Source organism: Pseudopipra pipra, chromosome 4 (genome assembly GCF_036250125.1).
Source record: "Pseudopipra pipra isolate bDixPip1 chromosome 4, bDixPip1.hap1, whole genome shotgun sequence".
Lineage (NCBI taxonomy): Eukaryota > Metazoa > Chordata > Aves > Passeriformes > Pipridae > Pseudopipra > Pseudopipra pipra.
The window spans coordinates 33,318,343-33,344,135 of NC_087552.1; the positions used below are offsets into that span (position 1 = coordinate 33,318,343).

At 37.3% G+C, this 25,793-nt stretch overlaps 1 protein-coding gene across 4 annotated transcripts in view; it reads left to right on the top strand.

Moving 5' to 3' along the window:
- Positions 1–25,793, top strand: part of GRIA2 (glutamate ionotropic receptor AMPA type subunit 2) — a 96,068-nt gene that overhangs the window by 26,557 nt on the left and 43,718 nt on the right. For all 4 annotated transcript variants that reach the window (XR_010430097.1, XM_064652322.1, XM_064652321.1 and 1 more), the window contains exons 3-4: positions 17,718–17,957; positions 21,975–22,171. Coding sequence is in view for 3 of the 4 variants with exons in the window: in XM_064652322.1 (XP_064508392.1) it covers positions 17,718–17,957; positions 21,975–22,171 (437 nt within the window). In the remaining variant the exon portion in view is untranslated. The remainder of the gene's footprint in view (positions 1–17,717; positions 17,958–21,974; positions 22,172–25,793) is intronic.

The following is a 25,793-nucleotide window of genomic DNA, read 5'->3' on the forward strand; positions in this document are numbered from 1 at the left end:
TTTTAAGTCCCTAACTAGCATATTTTACACACCTTCTAAACTAGTAACAAAAGCACTCCAAAATATTTTATATTTTTAAGCACAAAAAATGCTTACCTTCTTTGAAATAAACAATTATATAATGAACGATACCTCTGCAGTATTTTAATGTACACCGTATTTAGCCATGTATTTCAAAACAAATAGAAACTAGCCCCTTTACTTTGAAAATATTTTTAAATTTTCTTTTGAATATACAAAACATATATCTATCTTATGCATTGCATGAAGATTTAATAGTCATGAAAACGAACCTGATTTTTATGTTAGGATAGCACAATTTTCCATAGTTGTTCTTGGCACAATTTTCTATTTCCATAACTTTTAAGATACTGTAAAGTACTGACTTCAAGTATCAAGATACTGTATTAAGCAGAAGAGGAGGAGAGGTTGTGCCTTGTTTCTGACTTCCAGCAGCCTTTGGTTTTCCTTTTTTTTAGTTCCTGTTCTTCTTTTTCACATCATGTGTGATTTATATTTATATTTGCAATCAGTTTACTAAATGATATGGGGTTTTGTCTGTAATTCTTGTTGTTTTTTTTTTTAAATCCTGTAAATATGCATCTTTTTATGATTTACCAGCTACATATAAAATCTTCAGACTGCTATAAAAATTCTCTTATTTGATTTGCGTTTTTATCACCATTCAAATTAAACGGGAATAGTTCCTATATTCACTTGTGTGGTATTGGATTCAGTTCAGCAATATGGGCTAACGGGGGAAAAGGTTCACTGAAGGAAAGGTTCTGCATATAAATTGATCAAGGCATATGGTTAAAATGTGTTGTAAAGGTTCAAAATTTTTCTACCATTCGGGCAGTCTGTGTCCATAGGAAGAGTTGATGAGGTATTTGACAGAAGATAGCAGCAAAATGTACATTGTCTCCTCTGTTATTTATCAGTATCTAAACAAATTTATTCTTGCAATTACATAAAATATCTTAGTAAAACCAAAGACTATAAAAATGCAACTTGGTTCTGGATTTGTTAAAAACAAATTATCTATGGACGGAATTGCTGTACCTGATACTGTGAACTCGTAGCTGTATAGAATCATTAGTTTCAAAGAGCTGACAGTAGAGCCACATTTTCAGTGCGATTTATTTGTGCATCTTCAAGGTTGGGAGTTATGTGGGGACTTGAGCCATGAGGGCTGAGGGTGTCATGGGCATGGTGCCCCATCCTGTGGCTCTTTGACCGCAGTGGAAAATGGAGGCATGATGGATTACTCCAAGAATTTCTTCAGTAGAAAGGTAGAAAGGTAGAAAGGTTTTCTATCACTGTGAAGAATGCTTTTTCTTGTGCAGAGCCATTCTGTATGTTACAATGGTAGCTTCAATTAAGCAAGTGCTATTTGCACAATGGTGAGTGAGCTTGAATTATTAAGCTTCTCATGTTTGATCTATTTCCTGTTTCAGTAAATAGCAAAACTTTCAATGACTCCAATGAGAATAAAATTAAGATGTTACTGTATATTATATGTTTGCATAATAAAAGGGTGGTTCTCTGAATATTTTTCAATGGTAATTTCAGGTACTGAAACAGCAGGTCTGCTTAGGGCGTTCTGAAATTGACTTCAGCTGTTTTCTGTGTTTCTTGAGAGGGTGAACTGAGGCACTTCTAGTTTTCAGGGCTAGGCATTTCACAGTATCCCCAAAAAAATGCTTAGTGAAAAGGTGAAAGAGCTAGGTGGAGGGGGAGAAATCCCATTACTGGTTTATGTAGTAGAAGAGCCAAGATTGGGGAGAACCAGTGTGCTGAAATTTGCAGGTTCGCCTTGCTGACAATGAGCCAGAATAAATGAGATTTTGATTCCATGCTGATGACTTTATTTCAGAGGAAGTTGGGGAACCCATTTGCTGTTGGTCATTCACTATATTTTTTTCTTTTAAATGCATCATCCTCATCCTTGTTCTGTAGTTTATATAACTGTCAATAAGCTTTAGATTAGACTTTGTTTTCCAAAGGGAAATGTTTTTAAACAGTACTCAATATAATCAAGTATTTTGTCATATGCAGGTATTATGCACAATTTCTGTTTCTTTCTTGTAATAAACCCTTAAGTAAATTTATACAACAGAACTGACATTGAATATGTGATTAGAATAGCTGAGTTCAGCTTTGTCGCATGGGTCCTGAGTCTAAGTGAAAGAATACACACCTGTGATTTTCTGGTGGCTTGCCACCTAGGATGAGCCATATGGTTAAATAAGTGTTATGGAACAAACTAGGTGGCATGCTACAGCTGAGATCTAGGTTTGCCCTTCACTTCATTGCTTTGCATGCCATATGCTACAAAATGCTGTATTTTGTTGCATTACGATGCAGATCAGGTGTATTTATAGAAGCTATTTCAAAAGCTTGATGCTGTATGCATTAGAATGCTCTATGTGCAAAAACTGAATACTCTGGGCAAACAGTGTGAGGTACTAGATTACCCTGAACAGTTATTGTATTAAGGGCAGTTAAACCCAGTATGACTTAGAGAGATAAGTAACATTTTTAATAATCATCCTTTAGTGTAATCTAAATGCTTTTTTTTTGATTTAACTATGGAAAAATACCAAATCAAGCAAGCATTCAGCCCCTCCAACCATAGTATCCAAAATTTGAAATAGCTACTGAATTTCAGGTAGGGGAGACACTAAAAAGCATAGTCTTCCTTTCACTATTAGGATATAGCAAGAAGTCTTAGCTGTTTCACTTGAACTTCAGCAATTGATCAAGCTTGTTGTTTTCTTAGTAATGGAGAGTGTTAGTAGAGTTGTCACATAGTAATTTTTTCAACTGTAGGAGCTCAGTTATGTTTTGTAACTCTGAAGTCTAATTATTCAAGACTGGACTACTCTCCCTGCAGTGCACAGCAACCACTCCATCTAGCTTGTGCTAGAAATTTTAAGTAGCCACTTGTAAGTTTAACAAATCAGTCTACAAGACCTACAGCATGATTTACTGTGTTTTGCCAGTGCTTGTTTTTGCTTCATGAAACAGACACGCAAATCATGACAGTTGTTTGGAAGTCATGAGTTTTTAAAAGTAACGGGAGAGAAGAGAGTTAATATTTCTTTGGGAAGTGACACATTTAGCATTTTTTCAATGAATTAGGACTTAAAACACCAAGACAGACACTAATGATAGGACAGTGCAAAATGTCAATATGCATAAACAGTTTTTACTTTTTGGGGGGCATCTGGTGTAACCCGAACATATGTGACTGTGAAAAATTAAGTACCTGTTAAGAAAAGGAAGTTAAAGAAGACTTGAAGCTTAATACTTCAGTTCTTGGTGTAAACTCCTTTTTAGCAAGTTGTCAGTAAAAACCCGAGATACTCAATGGACACTAAATTTATGCAGCCCAATGTAACCAGTTCTACTGCTATGCCATCATATCAGATTTTACTTCTGTTCAAATGGAAATATGCTTTTCATCCCTGCTGGGAATACATGGGTATCTCTACCTGAAGGGTTCAGTTTGGATTAAGAATAGATTATTTGAAGGAAGCTTCCTAATCAACCCTGATTCTGCTGCTTGGTTCTTGTTCTGGAGTGGTCTAGGTGCACAAGGAACACGTTCTTTTTCAATTAACTGTACTAGAGGATGTGTTTCTGGAGTTCTACCAATGTAATCAAACTGCTAGTGTGCATTTAGTCCACATGGATGACCTAAAGTCAGCCCTGGGTAAAACCCCTGAAACTAATATTCAGTATTCAATACCAACTTTCCTTTCTGCAGATATGCTCTGAGGGTAGTGTACTGCTTTCTACTATACTCATAGTTAAAGGACCGCTATGAGCAAACAGAGTGCAGTATGTGCTGTGAATAGATCTCCAAATGGCTGGAGCACTCAGATTAGATCCTTAGTCTGGCCTTTTGATGTGCAGTGCAGATGGTAATTTTTTTTTTAATGTCAGTAATCTATTTCTAGGGGGCTTATCTCAGGCTCCTTAAAGTTGATATGTCTCCCTGAACCAGCATTTTTGGGAAGGACCCTATACTAAATACTTTTTTCTAATATTTAATACAAAGGAGAAGCAGATTTTAATTTCTATGATGTTAAAATGCCTGGAAAAGACCATTATTATGACTAAACTTGTGCCTAGAAGCTCTTAATAAACAGAGTCAATTTGAGGTGACTATTTGCAAGGGAAATCGAAAAGCTTTATTTGCTTTACTAAAACAAATTTACTAAATAGTGTTGATAAATATTTTAATAATTGTTTATCTCAGGTAAATTGTGGTAAAGTTTTAAAGCATAAAAACACCTGGTGAAAATCTCATTTTCCAAAAATGAGTTACTGATCTTATACGCATATCAGTCGGTTTCTTGACATTGAGATCTACTTTGCTCAGCTAAAGGAAGAGTTATGGTTTGAAATTGTAAGGCCATAGAATGTCTTTTTTTTTTTGTGTGTGTGTGTGTGTGTGTGTGTTGGTTTGGGCTCATCACTGAAATAGCAGTTTAGGGTAAGTGAATGCATATTTTTATAAAGCCCAATCTAGTAATCCTGTAAGTCTCCACAAAACATATATAATACATACATAAACATACAGAGAACATACATAACAAGAGGTTTGCAATAGAGAACTTAAAAGCCCAGAAACTTGACTCTCTGACACCGTTGCAGTGCTGAGTGCAACTGTGTTTTCCTGCTGCTTTAGACATTGTACAGGTTTCCTCTATAAATGATTTTATTTTTAATTTGATGTAGTGTATGTGCATGTCTATACATAGCATGCAGTACAATGTAGGCACTCAAATTAGCTCAGGTGGTTTAGGCAGAACAGGCAAAACATAGAGATTAAACAGCGTAAAACTTCATGTAAACTAATTAGCCCCCCTCCTGTGAGATCCAAACACAGGAGGAAAAAATCTGGAAGTATAATTTCAGTCCCAGTGAAGCATATACTGTAATATTTTCCACTTTGAAGGATGAATCACTGCCTCGTTAAAGTAACTGTAATGATGTGCTATATCACATCTTTGCAAGTTTTGTTAACATGTTTATTCTGCCAACCGTAAACTGAGTTTTCCTAAATAAAAGCAAAACAGTTTGAAACTTTTAATGCATCTTGAATAGCATCAGGTTGTTGAAGATTAAAGCAACTGACAAAGGACAAAATTTCTTCCTATGCTTGCAGTACGAGCTCATTTTACTTTATCATTTTAAGCTCTCCATGCTGTTTTATTTTTGAGTAAATTCTTCGCTTAATTAAATAAGTCATATAATCAGGACAAATAGCTGTTCAGTAGAGGTCCTAATTAAGAGCATTTTACTGCTTTTTGGTTTATATTACTAATTATGTTTATTGAATGGTATTTGAATACCTCCCAAGTAAATGATGTTTCTCTTATTTCTGCAGTCATTGAAAAAATAAGGCACACAGATAGAAAGGTGTGTGATGTGAGTATTGGACTATTTGTAAATACAAACAAAGCCTGGCAATTAGGTTAACAGCTGAGTATCGCAATGAATGTCATAAATCCACAATATGTTACTGGAAATTAGACTATGTCTGGATGTACTGCTGAAATGTCACCAAAAAAATCACATTAAGTATAAACCATCATTTGCTGTGGGCCAGAGGTTTAGGCCAGAAGAATGCTGGGTGGAAGTTATACAGGTGGAAGAGACTCATCATTTTTCCTATGAGGAGTAGAAGCTGTTATACCCAAGACAGCATAGGAAATTGAGGTGTCTTGTCTTTATTATTGTTACATTTATTAATGACTGTGAGATATTCCTCTCTGCAGAGTTATATTTATGCCAAAATTTTTTCATTAAATAACTTATTTGAAAATCAGGTTCAGCCATCTGGAGGGAGGAAGACCTTAGGCTAGGTATGATAGGTGATAGTACAGCTGTGTACTGCAATGCTAGCTGTGCTGAAGTGACAAGGTGTAGGCTGGACTGTGCGGGTTGAATGAAGTTGGCTCCCAGTTGCATTATTTCAGAGAGAGATATGTAAGCAATAAATGTCTAGGCCTAAACATCTGACTTTCTCGGAATAATATGTATAACAGGTCACCAATGACCAGTTGGAAAATCACAGTTTGTTTCTTTAAAAATGGAGTATGAAGTCTTCTGAGAGTAACAGATCACTTTCATATTTCCTGCCTTGTGAAATCTTTATTCCTTACAGCAGTTTCCTTAAAATTTATTCCAATTCTTTTTTTATTCTTACAAGTCAACCTCAGAGTCTTTTCTGCTAGCTATCCCCATCCTTCTAACAGAGAAGGATGCTTTTTTCAGTGCTGAAACTGTTTCCTTTTAGATGGTGTTAGAAAATCTGTTCAGGAGTGGTTGTTGGTCCTTTTAGCGCTATTAAAGAAAAATAGGTTTACTAAATTGAACCCAATTTTGAAGTGTTTTAACAAAAAGTAGTTGCACCTACCAAGTTAATTTTATTTCTTTCTGAATCCTTTTACAAGTTTTTAAGTAGACAGTTTTACACAATGACATTTTCTTGGGAACTGCAGATTAATTTAAGGAAATGTAGAAACGGGATGTTTCCAGCAATGCTGATTAAGGGGAAGAAGAGATGATCAGCTTTCTGTTGGATATAACATTTCTGGTTTGAAAAGTTTATGAAAATGGTTATGCTAAAAATGGAGAATTACATTTTTAGTTGGGATAAATTATATTGGCTCTGTTAAATTCAGTGGAGTGATGCTGATTGCACAAACTAAGCCTGGCCCTGAAAAAAATGACTTCTCCATGTCTTGCAGTGTGGCTCCAAAAAGTCAGTAACCTCTTCTTATATTTGTTTATTTGCTTCTACATTGAGGAGATAATACTTTGTCAGACACTCAAGATTTCGTGTTAGTGAAAGGTCATAATTGTTGGGAAAAGTAGAAACACGGTCAGAAAGCCAGCCAGGCAGATTTGCAAGGAGAGTTCTTAGATTTGAAGGAAATTGATGAGTTAAAGTTAATGTTATCAAATAGAAATAGTATGGGTTTTATTTGGAATGATGGGAGGAGAGAAAGAAGTGAGACAAGAGAGAGAAGCTTCCTGAAGAATGTCTGGATTTTGGAGACAACAGTTTTTTGGAGGCAAGATAAAGTTATATTTCTTGCCAGGCACCATCTTCGGGGTTCAGGAAGCATTATATCTCCTTCAGCTGGAGGAAATGGAAATGTAGACAAATATGCTAGGATCCTAAAAGTTCTGAGAAGAGCTGTGTAAGAATTTTGTGGAATATGGACCTTTTGGGTTTTTTAATGAGGAGACTTGCATTGCGTTTTAATTTTGTTGCAGGAGTCTTCCTTGATCTGTGAAAACGTAATTGTTTTAACGTGATTCTTTCAGTGGTGTTTGCAATGATTTCTTTAGCATCGTGGTAATTGTCCTAGCAGAGAAAAAGATTTTCAAATGCTTTACAGTACACAGTCAAACAATATGTAGTTGAATGCAACTGTCATTGAAACAGATTTTTTTTCTGACCTGTTGTTTCATTGTGAACATGATGTTTATTTACCACCTTCATTATTGCAGCATTAGCATATAGAGAAGCTGTGCCATATCATCATGTACTTTCCTAACAGATGGCTACTAACTTCTTGAAGGCTTTTTTGTGCTTGCTTAAAATATCCCATATTGGCACAAAGTTTCTTTCCTCAGTGTGAAGTATGATTGACTGGTTGAAATAGATTAATCTGCCTCTCCTCTGATTTTTGAGCTTGTTTTGTACTGCAGCAAACCAGGTTTTGAGTCTAATTTTACAAAATGATCAAAGCTGCTTTTGCTAATAACATGGTGTGGAAAGTTCCATTCAGTTGCATAATCTCTGAGCAAACAGTTCAGGTTGTAGCAATAATTAAAGACTGCATTTCTGCTGGAAAAGGTGAAAAAAAACCCATTCTTTTTACCTGCTTCACCATAATTGTCCTCTACAGACATTCTGGCCCCAGAATTTAAATTTTTCCTTTTTTTTGTCTCTGAGGCTGTGAGAACTTCCCAGGTCATCTCTGTGCAAAACTGAGCCCCCCCCTCCCCCATTCTGTTACAGGCCATTGGTTTGCAAACTCCCTGTGGTGTTTTGTACATTAATGCTGAATGTGCAGGTGAGGAGCTCATCACTGAAATATTCATGAGGTCCACATTATTCTTTGTGTGGGAGCTCAATTCAATTCCTACCTTTCCCAGTGCGAGGTCTGTTTTTTTGGTTTGGTTTGGTTTGTTTTCTATGACATATATGTGTGCCCAATCTGCAAAGAGGAAAATACACAGTTCAGATCATTCGTCAGTATTGAATGGCTATAATTTTTGGCATGCAGATTTCCTTAAATGCCTAAAATAAGATAAAACTCCACACTTATTGGTGCTGGAATTAAAATTTGCTGAAAGAGGCAAAATGGAAGGTCTTTACTATGTAATTCAATGTTTTGTTATCTAGAAGTGGAGCATATTTTTAGTTCTGATTGTCACTGATTTTTTTAATTGGCATAGATTACCTCTCAGCTTTGGTAAAGAATATTTTGAAATTTTAAAATGCCAGCCTGTATTTGGCTTCAGTGCCCATGTTTTACTGAATCCTACCATGAAGCTTTGGTTTATTGTCTTTCAGTTATGATGCTCTTATTTGAGCCTTGTGGAACTGTTTTTTTCCCCATTTTCAGTTATTCTACCATGGCCTTAGAAAAATTAGTTTCATCTCAAATTGCTCTGTTTAAATACATACTCCTTTGTGGTTCTAAATATCACTCTGGATGGACTTGTGTAATTCCTTACACCTTATTCACTCTTCCTAAAGTGAAGCTTACATCTATAAGGTAATAGTATAATTTGACTGTGTAAAGCAGACCATGCAGACTATGTATACTATTAGCTCAAAATAAAATATTTAATCTAGGAATGTGTATACAATATGCTGTCTGCTGTGCTGCAGTTTTCTTAATGGCTTTGGAATCTATCCATACTGGGATTTATTTTCATAATGATTTTCTGATACAGTTTCAATCATATGTGAATTCTCTTGGCAGCTGTGGTTCCTGTTTATTTTTTACGACTTTTGTTTCATCTGTTGTTCATGGTTCCTTTCCACTGTTTGCCTGTTCATAATGCCGTCTTTCAGAAGCTGAAATTATCAGCTAGGCATTCAGTTTCCACATCTTGTTCCTGGCTACTTCTGACTCATCTATCAACTTTTCAAAACAATGAGTGTTTCCTTTGTGTTTTGGTCTCTTTTGGAGAGGCAGTGCTTGACTCTTTCTCTACACTTATGCCATAGTTTCTTTCTCTTAGAAGAAAGGGAATGATTATTCTATTGGGTGTGATTAAATAATTGCACTGAAGATTTATTTCCCTATGCAAATATTAAAAGTTTTGTTAACACTATAGTAAACCAAGTTAGTATAATAACATATAAAGCCACATTAATACTAGGCAGCATTTGAAATCTAAGTACTGAATAGCAAATGCTTTCTCGGTAATTTTAAATTTTCGTCTTTGGACAGAAACCAAGTATCAATATTCTCATAAATAAAAATACAGAAATACTTGGTAAAGTTAGAAGAATGTTAAGAGTCATGATACCGATGTTTGGAAGCTTACCTGTAAGCAGGTACTATTAGACATTTGTTTCAGTAAGTTAAATGAGCATTTTGCTAATTTTCTTTTCACAATGTAATTGTTCCTGAATTGAACAATTATTACGCTCATTACTCTCCATTTGGAGAGAACTGAAGGAAGAAAATCTTAGCTTAGGAAGACTTGATCAGGAAGCGTTTCCAAACATATGTATTCAAATCCAACTATTTTTTTCTGATTTTATGATTTAGTTCCTCAGTCATGCAAACAGTCGTTCCTAAACTGGCCTCACTTCATTGTGTAGTGTTGTGTGTTTGTGATACTTTTGTATTTTGAATTTACAAGTGTACTTTTTAGTTGGCACTTCTTGAGTTCTGGGTGTAAGATGATACACATCACACAAATACACTCTATATGATAAGAGGCAAAGAGCGTATATTGCTGTATTTGTTTCTGAAAACTGGTTATGACCACAGTGCTAAATATCAGGTTATCTTGCCTATAGAGTTCAGTGAAAAACAGGATAGCGAAATGGAGAAAGTGGGAAAAAGAAAAAGGTATGAATGCATTGTGGTGAAAAGGAATTCTTAAGAAAAAGTAGAGGTAATTAAAAATGGAAGAGTTAATAACTGAGCAAACAGTTTTGGTCCCCCTTTGACATGGCACCTATTTCTCGTTGTGGACTTAAGCTTAGTTTTGTTGAATGAATCTGGGCCCTACCTTTTGTAATAAAAGACTAGGACACATTTTCAGTGTTCTGGAAAACAAGGGCAAATTAGGTTTGCGTCTGGTTATGTTAGTAGAAGAACAAGAAGTCAAATACAAAATATTTAATTCTTAACTATAACAAAACCTTCTGCTAATTATTCCTTCTCAGGCACCTTTATTTATTTACCCTTTTTCATGGTTTCAACCCAACGTTCAACCAAGCACCATGCAGCCACTTGCTCACTCCCCCACCAACAGGATCAGGGAGAGAATCAGAAGGGTAAAATCTAGAAAACTCGTGGGTTGAGATAAAGACAGATTGATAGGGAAAGGAAAAGCCGCACACACAAGAATTAATTCACAGCTTCCTATGGGCAGGCAGGTGTTCAGTGCTCTCCAGGGCCCCATCACACATAATGGTTACTTGGGAAGACAAACACCATCACTTCAAATATCCCTGCCAATTTACTCCTTCTTCACCCCTACTGTATATACTGAGCATGATGCCATATGGTATGGAATATCCCTTTGGTCAATTCAGGTTACGTGTCCTGGCTGTGTCTTATCCCAACCTCCCATGCAGCCCCAACTTTCTTGCCAGTGTGTCTGTAAGAAAAGCAGAAAAAGCCTTGACTCTGTGTTCAGCAATAACAAAAACATTTCTATATTATCAAGCCTGTGTTCAGCACAAATCCAAAACATAGCTTCATACTAGCCGCTGTGAAGAAAATTAACTCTACCCCAGACAAAACCAGCACACCCTGTTTCTTGGAATTCCCAGTTATATGCCATTTTAAGAGAATCTCTGTAGAAAAGTGATCACAAAATGAGCTTACTATATTCTTCCCCTCTTTTTGCCATGTAGGCCATTGACTATTTCTAGAAAGGACAATGTAAAGAAACCCAAAGAAAACCAATTTATATATGAAAACTTGAAAGGAATGAATCCTAGCAGTTGCTTCGAATGTCATTAATGAAATAGAACTTTCATATTTCAATGGTTTATGAGTCCTAATCATCATGCTTTTTTTTACTCTGATAACTGTGAAGAGCTTTTGATTCACCATCATAGAACTAATGTCTCACAGCAATAGCAATGTGACTGTAGATTTAGTCTAGGGTGAGAATCCTGCCAAAAACAATTGCACTTTATGCATTATCCACTGGATCACCATATATTTGGAAATACCATCCCTTTTTTCCCTGTCTGCTCCTAGCAGACCAAATAACCCAGAAAAAATTGAAGAATTTGTCTTGAGACAAAGTCTAAATGCTTATTTTTAGCAAGTTTTTATTACATGGCATAGGTGCCCATCCACTTACCTTTAGAATAATTTCACAAACAAAAGCACAGCTCTGAGGTTCTTCAGTGTACAAATGTGACAATGAGCACTGCTGATGAAAATTTACTTTTACCTGGATTAAAGTTGATCCTGATTGTCTGGCTGACCCATACGTGAGTTATATCCATACTTTCAAGATTTGTGTTACAGAGAGTTTTATCTAGCATTCAGGGAGCCCTCCCTGGTTTAATTAAATGAGAGATTGTATCTGTTTGGCAGATTTTGTAATAATTTTTAAAATATAAGGTTTTTTACTTTTATCATGTTATTTGTTGGCATTGTTTACACATGTCTGTAGAATTCAGCTTTTAGACTGGACCTCCTCTAAGTACCTAGAACAGCAGTGATCTGACTTGCCCAGCTAGAGGTGGTGCTTTTTACTTGTCTTTCACTTTGTGCAGGAGAGGAGATCAAAATTCCAGTTTTACCAATCTTCCCCAGAAGACACATGCATGTAAGGACTAATGATTTATCAGGTGTAAAGAATATTAAGTGGAGAGTCGGTCACAGTGTTAATCCAAGAGTACTGTGTTTGATCAATAGGCAGTAAGTAACTCGTGGTGAGAGGCAGTATGAGTTTGTGCTGTGTCAGAGGGGATGTTCAGTTTGAAAGAACAGCAGTTGTCTTCTGAAGAGAGCGTAATGGGTGCATGTTTGCATCACAGGAGAGGTACAGAACTCCTTCACCCACTGAAGCACAGGTCAGGGGTATTAACAGGTCTGTCTTGCTGGTGGAAGGTGGAATAACACCTTTTACCCTGTCGTGGATTGACCCTAGCCAGCAGCAACACACTCACAGCCACTCTGTTGCTCCTCTCTGCTCCCAGTGTACAGAGGACAAAATAGGAAGACCAAAAATGAGAAAACTCAGGCATCAAGATAAAGACAGTTTAATAAGTGAAGGAATGAGAAAACAAGTGATGCAAAGGCAATTACTTACCCCTTCTCACAAGCAGACCAGTGCCAAGCCAGTCTCCAAGTAGCAGCCACCTTGTTAGAGCCCCCAACCCTCTGCATCCCCTGCAACCATTTATAGCTGATCATGATGGTGTATGGTATGCAATATCCCTTTGCCCAGGTTGGGTCAAGGGGTCTGCCTGTGTCTCCTCCTAACTTCTTGCCCACTCACAGCCTACTTGCTGGGATGGGCAGAGGGAAAAAGAGAAAGACTTGACACTGTGCAAACACTGCTCAGCAACAGCTAAAACAGTGGTGTGTTAGCAGTCCTGTTTTGGCCACAAATCCAAAACACAGTACCATCAGGTGGCTATGTGGAAAGTGATCGCCAACCCAGCCAGACTCAGTGCATGCCCATCTTCAAATAGTCTCAGTTTGCATTTGAAGCCTAGCATAGGTAATCTGCGGTCTATTTATTTGCTTCACAAGCAATTGGATGATTTGGGGGTGATTTTTTTTTTTCCTTTTTCCAAGTGAAGTTGTTTTTTTTTTAATGGAAGTTGAGATCTATTTAGTTACATGAGTTCAGGACCAAGGACAAAGCCCAATGGAATGAGCAATTTGAATATTATCTCAAAGATGTTTAGCTAAGGCCTGACAGGTTCAGGTGTCTGCAGTGTCAGGAAGGGGAGGGAAGCATGGGGGAGGAACCAAGACAGAGGCTGGCATACAGTGGTCCGAAGACCCAGTTTTTTCTCTCTGTTAGGGATGGCAGTGGTGATTCAGAAAAGGCATCACCCATGATTTTCAGATTGTCTGGTGCAGGCAGCTGGCCCTGGTTTTTGGCTGTTATAGGAAATGTTATTCCATCTATGCCTAAAATCACTGACTGGCAATGGAAGAAAAGCAATAAATTTAACAGGAGATGTGGTAGCATCCTAGATGTTGACAATAGTGACATAAAACATTTTTATTTTTTAGTGGTCCTGGGATGACACTGTTGTTGTCTCTGTCACCTAATATGCAGTGTTAAAATGGTTTTAATACAGAGGGTCACAGTAGTGTGCCAGTAACAATGTTCTGCAAAATTCTCACCCAGGGATCCAGAAGTAAACTGATGCTTTATTTTAATGTGCATTTTGAAGGTGAATTATGAGACATTAATGCCTTTATTGTAGTAAGTTCAGAAAGTATTTAGCCTTCACTGCACATGGGAAACAATAATCCGTGAGTGTGTGGGAAGGTAGTGAGTTGGTTTTGTCTCAGTGAGAGCATAATAATTTGAAACAGAACAAGGAGTTCCAGTAACTTAAACAGTAAAGCTATTCAGAAAATTCACAGCCTTTTTCAGAAATCTTTGTTCAGCATGAGACAGCTGCCTAGACAGGGCTCCGATGGGAACATGCTGCCACACGGGTGTTGCGCTGCAGGGTGGGTCCTGCTCTTATGCCAGTACTGACCAGCAGCAGTGAGCACTCCTATGGGGGGGGTGCCCAGGTTGGGGAACTCTTCAACTCAGTGACAGAGTTCCAGGAGAAGGTGAGTAGGTTGAGGAGTATCAACCAGAGATAGAGTAAGAGAGACTACTGGTATTTCACCCATTTTTTCCTGAGAAAGGCTGAACAGGGAGACATGACACTTGATAGAGAGGATTCCCTGTCTTCTCTCTGCGTGGCTGGACACAGTGACTTAAGGTATAGGGAGCGATGATGACAAGTTCCTATAGAACTGCATTAGATAGATTTTCAGGCGTCGGCAAGTTCCTGCCTGGTATATCTGGCCTGTCTCCTCTGCAACTGCTCCCCCTTCCCAGGTGCCCTCACATAACTGGCACGAGGCTGTGCAAGTGTAACTGAACAATAAGGAAGACAATGGTTCTTTTAGCATGGAGGTGTTGCTGACGTTAAGTTGGCCTACACTCTACATCAAAACTGTTTCCGTAAAGAAAAAAAGATGTGTCATTGTCATGGGAGACTCCCTTCTGAAGGGAACAGAAGGCCCCATATGCCAGCCAGACCCACTTCTTAGGGAATTCTGTTACCTCCGTGGGGCCTGGGTTAAAGATATGAAGAGGAAGCTTCCTGCCCTGAGTAGTGTCCTCAGATTATTATCCTTGATTCATTTTCCCGTAGGCAGCAATGAAGTTGCAATGAGAAGAGTGAGAGCAATCAAGAGACTTCGGGGACTTGGGATGACTAGTTGAGGGATCAGGAGGAGCATGAATGGCATTTTTCTCTATCCTTCAAGGTGCAGGAAATGGTAAGGGAAGAAACAGGAAAAGCCTGCAGATCAATACCTGGCTCTTAGCCTAGTGTTGTCAGTAGAATTTTGGGTTTTTTTGGTTGTGAGTCAGTTTATGTGACACCATGACCTCTGGGACCAGGGCAGTTCCAGTTGTCTGAAAATTAGCAAATGTGACACTCACCTACAAGAGTCTGAAGGATGATCTGGCCTGTCAGCCAGACCTCAGTGCTAAGGAAGGTCATGAAGCAGGTCATCTTGAATGCTATCACAAGGCACATGCAGATCAAACAGGTGATCAGGCCAACAGATTTGTGAAAGGGAGGTCCTGTTGACCAGCCTGATCTCATTCTGTGGCAAGGTGACCTGGTCGGTGGGAAAGGCTGTAAATCTGGCCTACCTGGACTTTGGTAAAGCCTTGGACACTATTTCCCACAGCATTCTCCTGGTGAAACTGTCTGCCTATGGCTTGGAGGAGTAAAAAACTGGCTAGATGACCAGGCCCAGAGAGTAGTGGTGAATGGAGTTAAATCCAGCTGGCAAGTGGTGTTCCCCAGGGCTCAGCCTTGGGACCAGTTCTGTTTAATGTATTTTTGACAATCTGCACAAGGGGATTGGGTACACCCTCATTCAGTTTGCAGGTGACACCAAGTTGGGCAGGACTGTTGATCTGTTGGAGGGTTGGAAGGCTCTGCAGTGGGATCTGCGCAGGCTGAATTGATGGGCCAAGGCCAATTGTATGAGAAACAACAAAGTGATGTGATGGGTCCTGTCTTTGGATCCATGCAGTGCTACAGGCTGGGGGGAGAGTGGCTGGGAAATAACCCAGCAGGAAAGGACCTGGGGTGCTGGTTGACAGCCGGCTGAGTATGAGCCAGCAGTGTGCCCAGGTGGCCAAGAAGGCTGGTGGCATGCTGGCTTGTATTAAGATTATTGTTGCCAGCAGGACCAGGGCAGTGATCATACCCCTGTATGATGCACTGGTGAGGCTGCACCTCAAATCCTGTGTTCAGTTTTGGGCCCCTCACTACAGGAAAGATATTCATGTGCTGAAATGTGTCCAGAGAAGGGCAGTGGAGCTGGTGGAGGGTTTGGAGCCCAAGTTTAATGAGGAGTGGCTGAAGGAGCTGGGATTGTATAGCCTGGAAAAAAGGAGGCTCGGGAGATACCTTATTACTCTCTGCAACTACCCGAAAGGAGGTTGTAGCGATGTGGAATTTGATCTCTTCTTCCAGGTAACAAGCAATAGGAGAAGAGGAAATGGCCTCAAGTTGGGCTAGGGAACATTTAGAGAGGATATTATGAAAAATTTCTTCACAAGAAGGGTTGTGAAGCATTGGAACAGGGCCCAGGGAAGTGGTTGAGTAACTATCTGTGGATGTATTTAGAAGTTGTTGAGATGTGGCACTTGGGGACATGGTTTAATGTTGGACTTGGCAGTGCTGGGTTAACAGTTGGACTGTGATCTTAAAGGTATTTTCCAACCTAAACAATTCTGTGACTCTGTATCAATTTGCAGTTAGGACAGAAGAGGTCTGACCATTTTGTACCCAGCCCTGGAAAACTTGCAGCATCCTTTTGTGAAGGGGTGTTACTCATCAAGTTTTTTAATCACTTGTATTCTGTCACCTGAGGTAAAATTCTGACCTAATTAAAGTTAATAGGTGATAACTTAAAACTGGCAGACTCAGAATTTCACTCATACTGTTTAGGTGCTTTTAATGGGAGCGTAGGAATAATTAGGACGTGAGAGATGACTGGTAGCAAAGCCATGAAAAAAGGATAGCAGTGAGTAATAACAGGCATAAAAGAATAATATTATTTTTTAAATAAGCACATATTAAAATATACAATTTCTTTGAAAGGTAAAATATTGTATTAATGCAAATCTAAGAAATTTTAAAAATAAGTCAACTTATTTTTGCCCTTATATGAATTATATGCAAGGATTAGTGCATTAAATAGCTGGGCAAAATTAGCTTCATTTACACTGTGCTTTCTATCTATAAGCAGGTCAGGTGTAGCAGGGCTTGCTATGAGGCTGACTAGCTGTTTTCTCTAGAAGGATGTGTGTTGTTCAAGGTGACTCTGCAAACCAAAAAATGCATGTGATAAATGGGAATTAATCAGAGATGAACATTTCCCTGCTGTACCTCAGTTTTAGAACTTGGGCACTAGTATACCCTGCAATGTCAAAGAAGAGAATAACCCAGAAGAACTAGCTCTTTTGCACAGGCTGCCGTGGTCAGTCACATTCATCAATTCGCTTAAATTGTCTCCAGTCATAAAAAGTGAATAATCAGCATGTTATTTACACCTATGAGGTTATTCTTTCTGCAACATGACTGCAAGTGTCATCCAGAAGGACCAGCTTTTGCTGAGTCCTATGAAGCAGGAATTAAAATAATGCCTTGAAAAGGAAGGGTTTTAAAGATTGTCTTCTTATTGGTGTTAATAGATTTGCTTTTAGTTTTGGCTTTATATTTCCACAAATGGAAAGTTATTTAAAGTATTCTGCAAAAAGCTCAGTAAGTCTTGACCTCAGAGACAGTTTATTTTTAACATGACAGAACATTATCCACTTCTGTAATGGTATGTGTGGTCATAATGACTCATTTTTTAAATTGCAACTGCCATTGATGTTTGCATCACTATTCTTTACAGCATACATTGATTTTAAGAAGAAGTTGGTGAGCTTTATTTCTGAATTTATTGTCTAGGAATGTGAACCACATCTCTGATATTTTCTTTTTGTTGTTTTTTTCTTGTGGAAACTTTATATTACTAATACTAACAAATAATAATCTCCATAGCAGAGTATTACTTTTTTCTCCTGGCATTTGTGTGATCAGACATTTTGTCAGACATATACTTCTCATAAATATATCCATGATAGACTTTTCAATAGTTTTTTAAAATAAATTCTCTCACCTAATTGTCTATCTGTCTTCCTCCTAGTCTGCTCCCAGTTTTCAAGAGGAGTCTTTGCTATTTTTGGATTCTATGACAAGAAGTCTGTAAATACCATAACATCATTCTGTGGGACTCTTCACGTCTCCTTCATAACTCCCAGCTTCCCAACAGATGGAACACATCCCTTTGTCATTCAGATGAGACCTGACCTCAAGGGAGCTCTTCTTAGCTTGATTGAATACTATCAGTGGACCAAGTTTGCATATTTGTATGACAGTGACAGAGGTAAGGTGTGGTACTTTTTACCTGGTCCCTGTTTGCAGATGTATCTCGCTGGAATGTGGAATTCGTATTAGATAAGTAAATGACAAAAGAAATATTTACCTTCAACAAGTATAAGCATAAGCGTAAGCTTAAATTTAGAAATGAGCTCTTGGGACAGAAACAAAATTGTTTAAACAAGAATGAAATTATTACAGTATGCACTAATAGAATTGCAAGCTTTAAGCAGTGTGAGATTAATCACATGTTGTAAAACAGTTTCTATGAAAAGTTTTCTTTTTTTTTTTGTTAAGGAAACATCTAAGGAGAGTAAAAATAAATCTGATCATGAAGGGAAATCTGTTACCACAGAATCACTCCACACGTGCAAAATCAGTAGTTGGGCATGAAGCAAGCAAGAATCTTGGATGCAGATCCCTGTTTCTTTGGAGATTGCTTTTGATAAATACTTGAGTTCCTCTCCTCCATTGAGCTTAGATGTTATTGTTGATATTGATAAACCCAAACCTACCACTTGTGATCAACTAATTCTGTGGTAGGCTTCTCAAGTCCTATGCTCATTTATGGCTGTAGTAGTAATAATATAACAGTTTATGAACTTGAAAAAATCACTTGCAAATTGTGGTATATCAATTAGTTTTCTGAGAAGAAGCAGCATTATACAGAAATGGTGGGGGTTTGACTGTTTTTTCTGGAATTCCATTATTATCATTCCTTTTTCAGGTTCTCCTCACCTAGTAGTCCTTGGCTAACTTTCTTCTATTCTTACCTGCTCCTGTTCCCTTTAAAAAGGCTATTTTGTGGCTTGCCTGCATGTTGATTGGTCAGAGTTAAATAATAAGTGCCTATTAAATTATAAGATTAGATTTAAAGGATTTATACCACTCCATGGTTTGTTGAGTAATGGGGTGACGTTAGATTCCCTGCATTCTGATGCCATTTTACACCTGATGTTCAGAAGCTGAAGGGACCTCTTAAAGAAAGTTCTTTTTTGTTGTTGTAAGCCCTAAAATTAGCAGAATTAATACTGGTATTTAGCCTCCAAAGGTAATGTCACATGGGACAATGAATGCTCATTTCTCTGACAGATTCTTTTCAAATTCACATTCGAATCAGAAAAATTCACTGTCTTTTTAGAAAGGACGTATCTAAAACTACTTGCTTAGCCAATACGCTGTCAGTCATCTAACAGTGTGTAGAATGTGACCTGCACGTGATTTATATTTAGGAAATACTGAAAAACACCTAGTTCTTCCTGTGATCTGCACAGTCTGGATCTGGCCAGATCTTCTTATTTTCTTTCTTATTTTCTTATGTGTTTGTTTTAATTGTGGCAAGACACCCCAGTGATAACAAGCTCCAAGGCATGAAGCTCCTACCTTTATGTGGAGTAAATCGTTGCTCTACAGTGCTCCCCACTGATTGCACAAGGTTAACCTGCAGAGTCAAGCAGTATGTAGCCAGCAACACTAACATCAAATCCTGAAAACACAAGTCCACAGTTCCTTTTAACACTTCTGCATAATTGTTGATATAGTGACAGTGATGTATATTTAAGGAATAATATATAGTTTAAAATGTTTCCACCTTCTGGAGTGAGATAAAAAAGGCAAAGAGACTTACTCTTCATGGAAACTATGAAGGCTAACAGGAATTAGTTTGATGACTTATTCCAAAAGAATCATCTATTGCTACTGTTATAGCACCTCTGTGGTTAGGGACTGACTGGCGTACAGGGCAATTTCCTCTCTAGTTCCTTTCTATAAGAAGTGAGGCCATTCAGTATATGCATGCCCAGACTATTGCTGGCTTAATACAGCATCTATTCTTATGTAATGTGAATTAATGTCCTTTACCATCCTTACCTCCTCTCCACTGCCAGTGCTAAACAGTGGGTCTTGGAAAAAAGTACTAACATTATTGGAGGATTCTATCTGTAAAAGAACTGCTAATTTATTCAGCCTCTGTTCAGTCTTCCTTTTCAGAGCTCACTGAATTAAGAGTTTGTCTCATGATAACCAATAGAGGTTCAGGCATGTAGTAATCCTGCAGCTTAAAAACAACTGATGTTGCTGGAGTTTTTTCCTCTGCAGAGTCCCACTTCTGTTACCACTCTCCAGATAATTTCACATCCTCAGAAGTATTGCTGGGCATGCTTTTTGTTAGTTTGGAGTCTTTTTGGTAATTTTGCAATGCGTTACTGATATCAGAGTAAACTAAGCTGTATGGGGATGGCAAATCTGCCACCTAAAAGAAAGCAAGTGATTCAGGTAGCCATTTGACACCTCTGCAGAGAGCACCCCAAGAAGGGGGAAACCCTAGGAAAAATAGAAGATCAGAGGAGTATAATATAAAAACCCTTTGTAATGGATAGTATTAACATTAATAGCCCTTATTAATTTATGCCTAGTTAAGATCATTTAACCCAGAGGAAATATAAACATATTGGCAGACCTGAAATCTGCTAAATGAAATTTGAAAAAATGATTCAGATTAGGTTTTTCAGTTTGACTGATTTTTTTTAATTTTAATTTATAATTTCAAACAGTATTTTCAGTTATAGACTTATTTTAATGCTTTTTAATGTTTTAAGGTATTATCTGCATCTCTTGGTTTGCTTACATGACTTATCTTTCCCTTTTAACACAAATTCTGCACATTTATCTTTAGCATTTGAAATAGTTTATATGTACCATTGGTCTGTAGTTTTGTATGATTTTAAAATAAATATTCATTACATGACATACGAAACTTCCTATCAGTGTTCTTTAAAAAGACTTAGAAAACCAGATTATATCCTTTGCTGATGACCAGTCTTGCGTAGTGCTGTATGTCATTACCATTTTCACTGATAAAGCTGAATTGCTAAACACTGGCCAATCATAATTTAATAATGTATTTTCAAACTATGAGACAATTAATTCTTAATGCTTTCCTTCTGTGTTTATGGGCATAATCACTATTACTTCCTATGAGAGTTACGTCTGAAGTTTCCTTTACATACCGAGTCAGAATTTGTCTCAATGAAATGACTCCCAAATGTTCAGTGATTTCAGGGGAGATGAATGTGCAAAAATGTTAATTCTCCTGTAAGAAAGTCTGATTTTCTTTTTTTCTGTAACAGTATCTCCTATTCTTAAAATTGCTCTCTAGGATCATGTAGAATTCTCTGGAAAGAATTTAAACATGACAAGCCTCATTCTTGTACTGCTGGAAATCATTAAAATGGTACTTGTTGTATAGCAGAAACTAATTTCCAGTGGTAATTTCCATGTTTCTATACTCTGTTATTTAATCCTTGAAAAGGAAAATCAATCGGGTAAAATCTTCACTGATTTTACAGTATATTGTGGGCAGTTGCATCTGTACAAGCATTACAGCTTCCTGTCAGAAATATGCCAAAAGGATAAGATGGAAGCTTCTGTAGACTCCTTGTAAGTGTTCGCATTGAGCCTGTTTATCTACATGGAAAAATATATCTTAGCACATCTTTCATAATCAGGGGTATGACTATAGGCAACAGAAATAATAAATCCATTACCATCACTGCAGAACATGGGAATTTTGCCTAGACCTCAATGAGGTCTGGGTTTAAATACAGTACTGCTGAAGCACTGAGGACAAAAGCAGTTCAATAGCATTTTGTAATAAGCAGCTGATCCTCTTGCTGTAATTGTGTCACTGTTCTTCTAGAAGATCTCATTCCCACTATGTGGAATTCCAGCAGTGGAACAGTGAAACTGGCAAAATCCCATTCTGAAGAAGGTTGAAGCAAAACCAAAAGGTTGTTCTTACTAGGCTTTACCTTGATGCCTTGCAGTGATGTAAATAGAAATTTCATGCAATAAGAACTGTTTGGGCCCACATATATCTTTGTTTCTGAGTTCTAACCATGTGTGGCAGGTCAAAAAAGTTATAGGAGATCTTAAATAAGTAATCCCACAAATCACATTCTAGAAGCTTTTTTAATTCCTGAAGCTTTTTTAATCATATCTTCTGTTTTCTCCTGTGCTTCACTAGGCTTATCAACATTGCAAGCTGTGCTGGATTCTGCTGCTGAAAAGAAATGGCAAGTGACTGCTATCAATGTAGGAAATATTAACAATGACAGAAAAGATGAAACTTACCGTTCACTGTTTCAAGATTTAGAGGTAAAAAAGGAAAGGCGAGTGATTTTGGACTGTGAACGCGATAAAGTCAACGACATTGTTGATCAGGTTTGCTATTCTTTATTCTTCAGTGACAGCAGTTAGCTGTATTCTATAAGTAAATATCTTGAGTTGATTTGTCTTGGTCATATTTTTGTGATTATTATGCATCATTTGGCAGTGACAGATTTGTATCAAGGATCACATATATATGAGGCAGAAAGTGAACATACAAATCATATAATCCCTCCCATTACTCAAAGGCAAGATAATTCTATCTGGATGATCCTGTATGGTTTTTAATCCTAGTTATTTAAAATAAAAACAACAATTTACAAAATATCTCATTCAGGCTCTTTCACGACCTAAGTAGTAGACTGCATTATGCGTAGTTGATACACTATTATATGTGGTGCATTATAAATAATTATATTATGTCTAAGGATTAGTTCTCTTTACGCCCAGAAAGTATTTTCTCCTTCTAATGCCTTTTCTGAGAACCTTTCACGTCTTGGGAAGACTGTATCACAACTTCTTTCTCATTTAATGTCCTTTGTAATTCATGTTTCTAAGCTCTTTGTCATTCATACTTTCCTTGGGTATCTGTTCATTTTGTCTCACTCTTTAAAGTGTGTTAACCAAAATTGGATGCTGTTTTCCATAGCTAAGGCCTCCTGAGCTTTAAAAAGAACAGGAAATTATATCTTCTCTCCACACATGCAAATTATGTGCCAAAATGATTTTTTTTAAATTTTGTTTTTCATGGCATCATCACCATGCTCTGATTCAAATTATTGCGCTACTTTCAAATCCACCTCTTCGGTCCTAATGTCTTACTGGCTCTGTATCGTACTACTTCTTTTTGTGCATGCAGAGCACAATGAAAAATTGTAAGGATAGTTCCCTGTTGGCTTGAGTTTGATCATGTGAGACTGTGCAGCATCAGTAGGGATATATCATCATAGTGTAGCTGTATTTATTTAAAGGTTTTTTGAAGGGCTTGTTATTTTGGTCTTTGTTTTGAAGGTCATTACATTTTGGAGAGGCTCAGACAATGAGCAGTCTCCTAAATAGAGTGCATTGTATTTGTGTGTTTTATTTGGAATTCATATCCACAAACTGTTTCTCTAATTTTCAAAATAAATTTGAATTTGATCCTGTTCTTCAGAGCATTTGATCTCTGAGAGCATGATCTCCCTGTCATCTGCAGTTTTTTAAAATCGTATTTTCTGACTTGTTTTCCATGTCCAGAAATGTACAGTGTAGAGCAATGATTGAGATAAGTAGTACTTATAAGTCTTCTTCAGTTGATTTTGTGTGGCTTTCCAAACTGTTGTTCACTTACCTTACAGTGACTTGTCCGTGACTCTTAGGAGTTTCTAATGATGTCCTACAGGAGAAACACCTTATTAGACTCAAGATATTTCACAACTGCTATTTACTAATAATCTATTAGGCCAGAGAAAGGAAAGATACTGCTTTGACATATTTTGATCTTGTCAAGACTATTTTGACCGTTTATTAACTTATTATCCAATAGATTCTTCTAAAAATAAGTATGTAATATTCACTATAATCTCTGATATGAAAGTTTGGCTGACTGTTTCTTCAGTTTTTCTGTTTAACCACTTTTTAAAAACAAGAACCCTCTTTACCCTTTAGTTACCACTCATTTTTATAGTCTTTGTTTCATAACAGACCTATTTTCTTCTTTGTCTAATTCTTATTTTGATTGCAGTTCTGGGATATTTTTCTTGCCCTAATTGCACTTTGATAGATTCTGTCTTGTTTAAAGGCTTAGATTTTTGCAGCTTATCCCCATAGACTTGTGCTACTCCTTAAGCATACAGATAGCTAAGATTTTGTTTCTGTTGTTTTGATTCGTGAGTCACTGAAGAATTTGAGATAACTGAATCATCCACAGAGGTCAGTTATTATCTTTCCAGTTAATTGTTCTCAAAACATGCCCCGAGTATGTTCTCTGAAACTGCTGTTAGCTGTCCCATATGGGTTTAGTTTGGGAATTTTCTTCACAAGATAGCTTAGCAGTTTCTGGAGCTTCGTCTGTTTTATAAGTCCATTATCCTTACACTCTGTAACCTCCCTTCTTTATATCAAAAGGTAAACTTACTTCCAATTTCTCAAGTAGCCTAAAATAAAGTCTAACTATCTTTCTCCATTTTCTGTTAATTTTCTCCATTTCTTAAAATGAAGATCCATACTGAACAATGGATTTCTTTGCCTGGATGTATTCTTTGAGTGTGTTTTTCTGATTTTCTCTTCTAATAGCAGAGTGCTTTAGGTCTTGCTTTCCTACTAGAATTATTTTTTAAAAAAATTGTTTTAATTCCTGCCCCGAAAAAAAACATAAGAAATTTTCTTTTCTTCATGAGGATGCCTGAATTAGACACTTCTTATCAGTATCCCTTTTCTTTTTCTGTGTATTTTTACTGGAGAAATGCAACAGGCTTTTCCAGACCTTTTTTGGATACTGAAGTATGATGTGCATTCTCAATACACAGAGCAACAACTTCTTCACTTTTTTCCTTGCTTTCTATTATTGAACAAACCTTTCATTTTAGTGCTTTGATTTATCCTGCAAGTATTTTAAGCTGTGATGGCAGCCTCAGGTTCACCCAGTTATGCTTTGTAGCCCTTAAATATTTGTATAGCCACACAATGTGTTTGCGAAGTTGGTGTTTGTCTCATGTTATAGTTTCTCTTCCATATTTCAATGATTTATGTAAGTTGAAAAATATTTCAGTTCCCCAGCTCTCCTCAGACTAGTTTATATTCTTCTTTTCTGATCTGGCAGGTCAGTGTTACCATGCTCTTCATTGTATTGCTACTGTCTCTCCTCAGCCAGGTTCCTTTGCAGAATCTCATTTCACCATAACACCCTTTGGGCAGCCATGCAATTACTGCCACTAAATTGTCTATCCCTGCTAGAGAAGGTCCTCTAAACTGGTGAACAGCTTTTGTGTCCACAGCTCCATCATAGCATTTGGAACTACCACTGAATTTCCTCACTGGCAGCATCCTTAGCATTCATATGGATGAGTGCCACAAGTCAAAGTTTTGTGGGTTGATGCAATAGTACCTAGTGGCAGTTAGAGCAGAGTTACTAACCATTGATCCAAAGGATTGCAGCTGTTGGTTGTTTTCTTGGATACTAATGATGTTTCATACAGGGGAGCTAATCTGTTTGGTCTAACTGAAATTTCTTAGGAACCAGCAGCTGCATAAGAAATACATTCAAACATAGCTCTTAAACCTTTCTATAAGTATTTAGATTTAAATAATCTGATCCTGTTTTAGGATACAAAGGTTCACATATTATGTATATATTGACCTCAAAGGAGGAATAATTTAATTACTTCTGTGTGCTATGTAATGTGATCCATCTGAGTCTCAAACTCTAGTAATATAAACTCGGTGTTAAACACTACTTTTAGTTACATTTCTGTAACTAAGTACGTGGAATGTCATTCACTAGTACCCTAAGTTACAAGATACCTAGTGTGAATATTTTAGTAATGTGTTAAATGAGGAAATAAATTAATCATCATCTCCTAATTTAAGTTGTTCTTATTGTTTAAAAACTGGAATAAGCTTCTAGACTCCTCTTATCTTCTACATCCTTTCTCTGGAGAAGTGCTTAGCTTCAAAATGCATGCTTCCCCATGCAGAC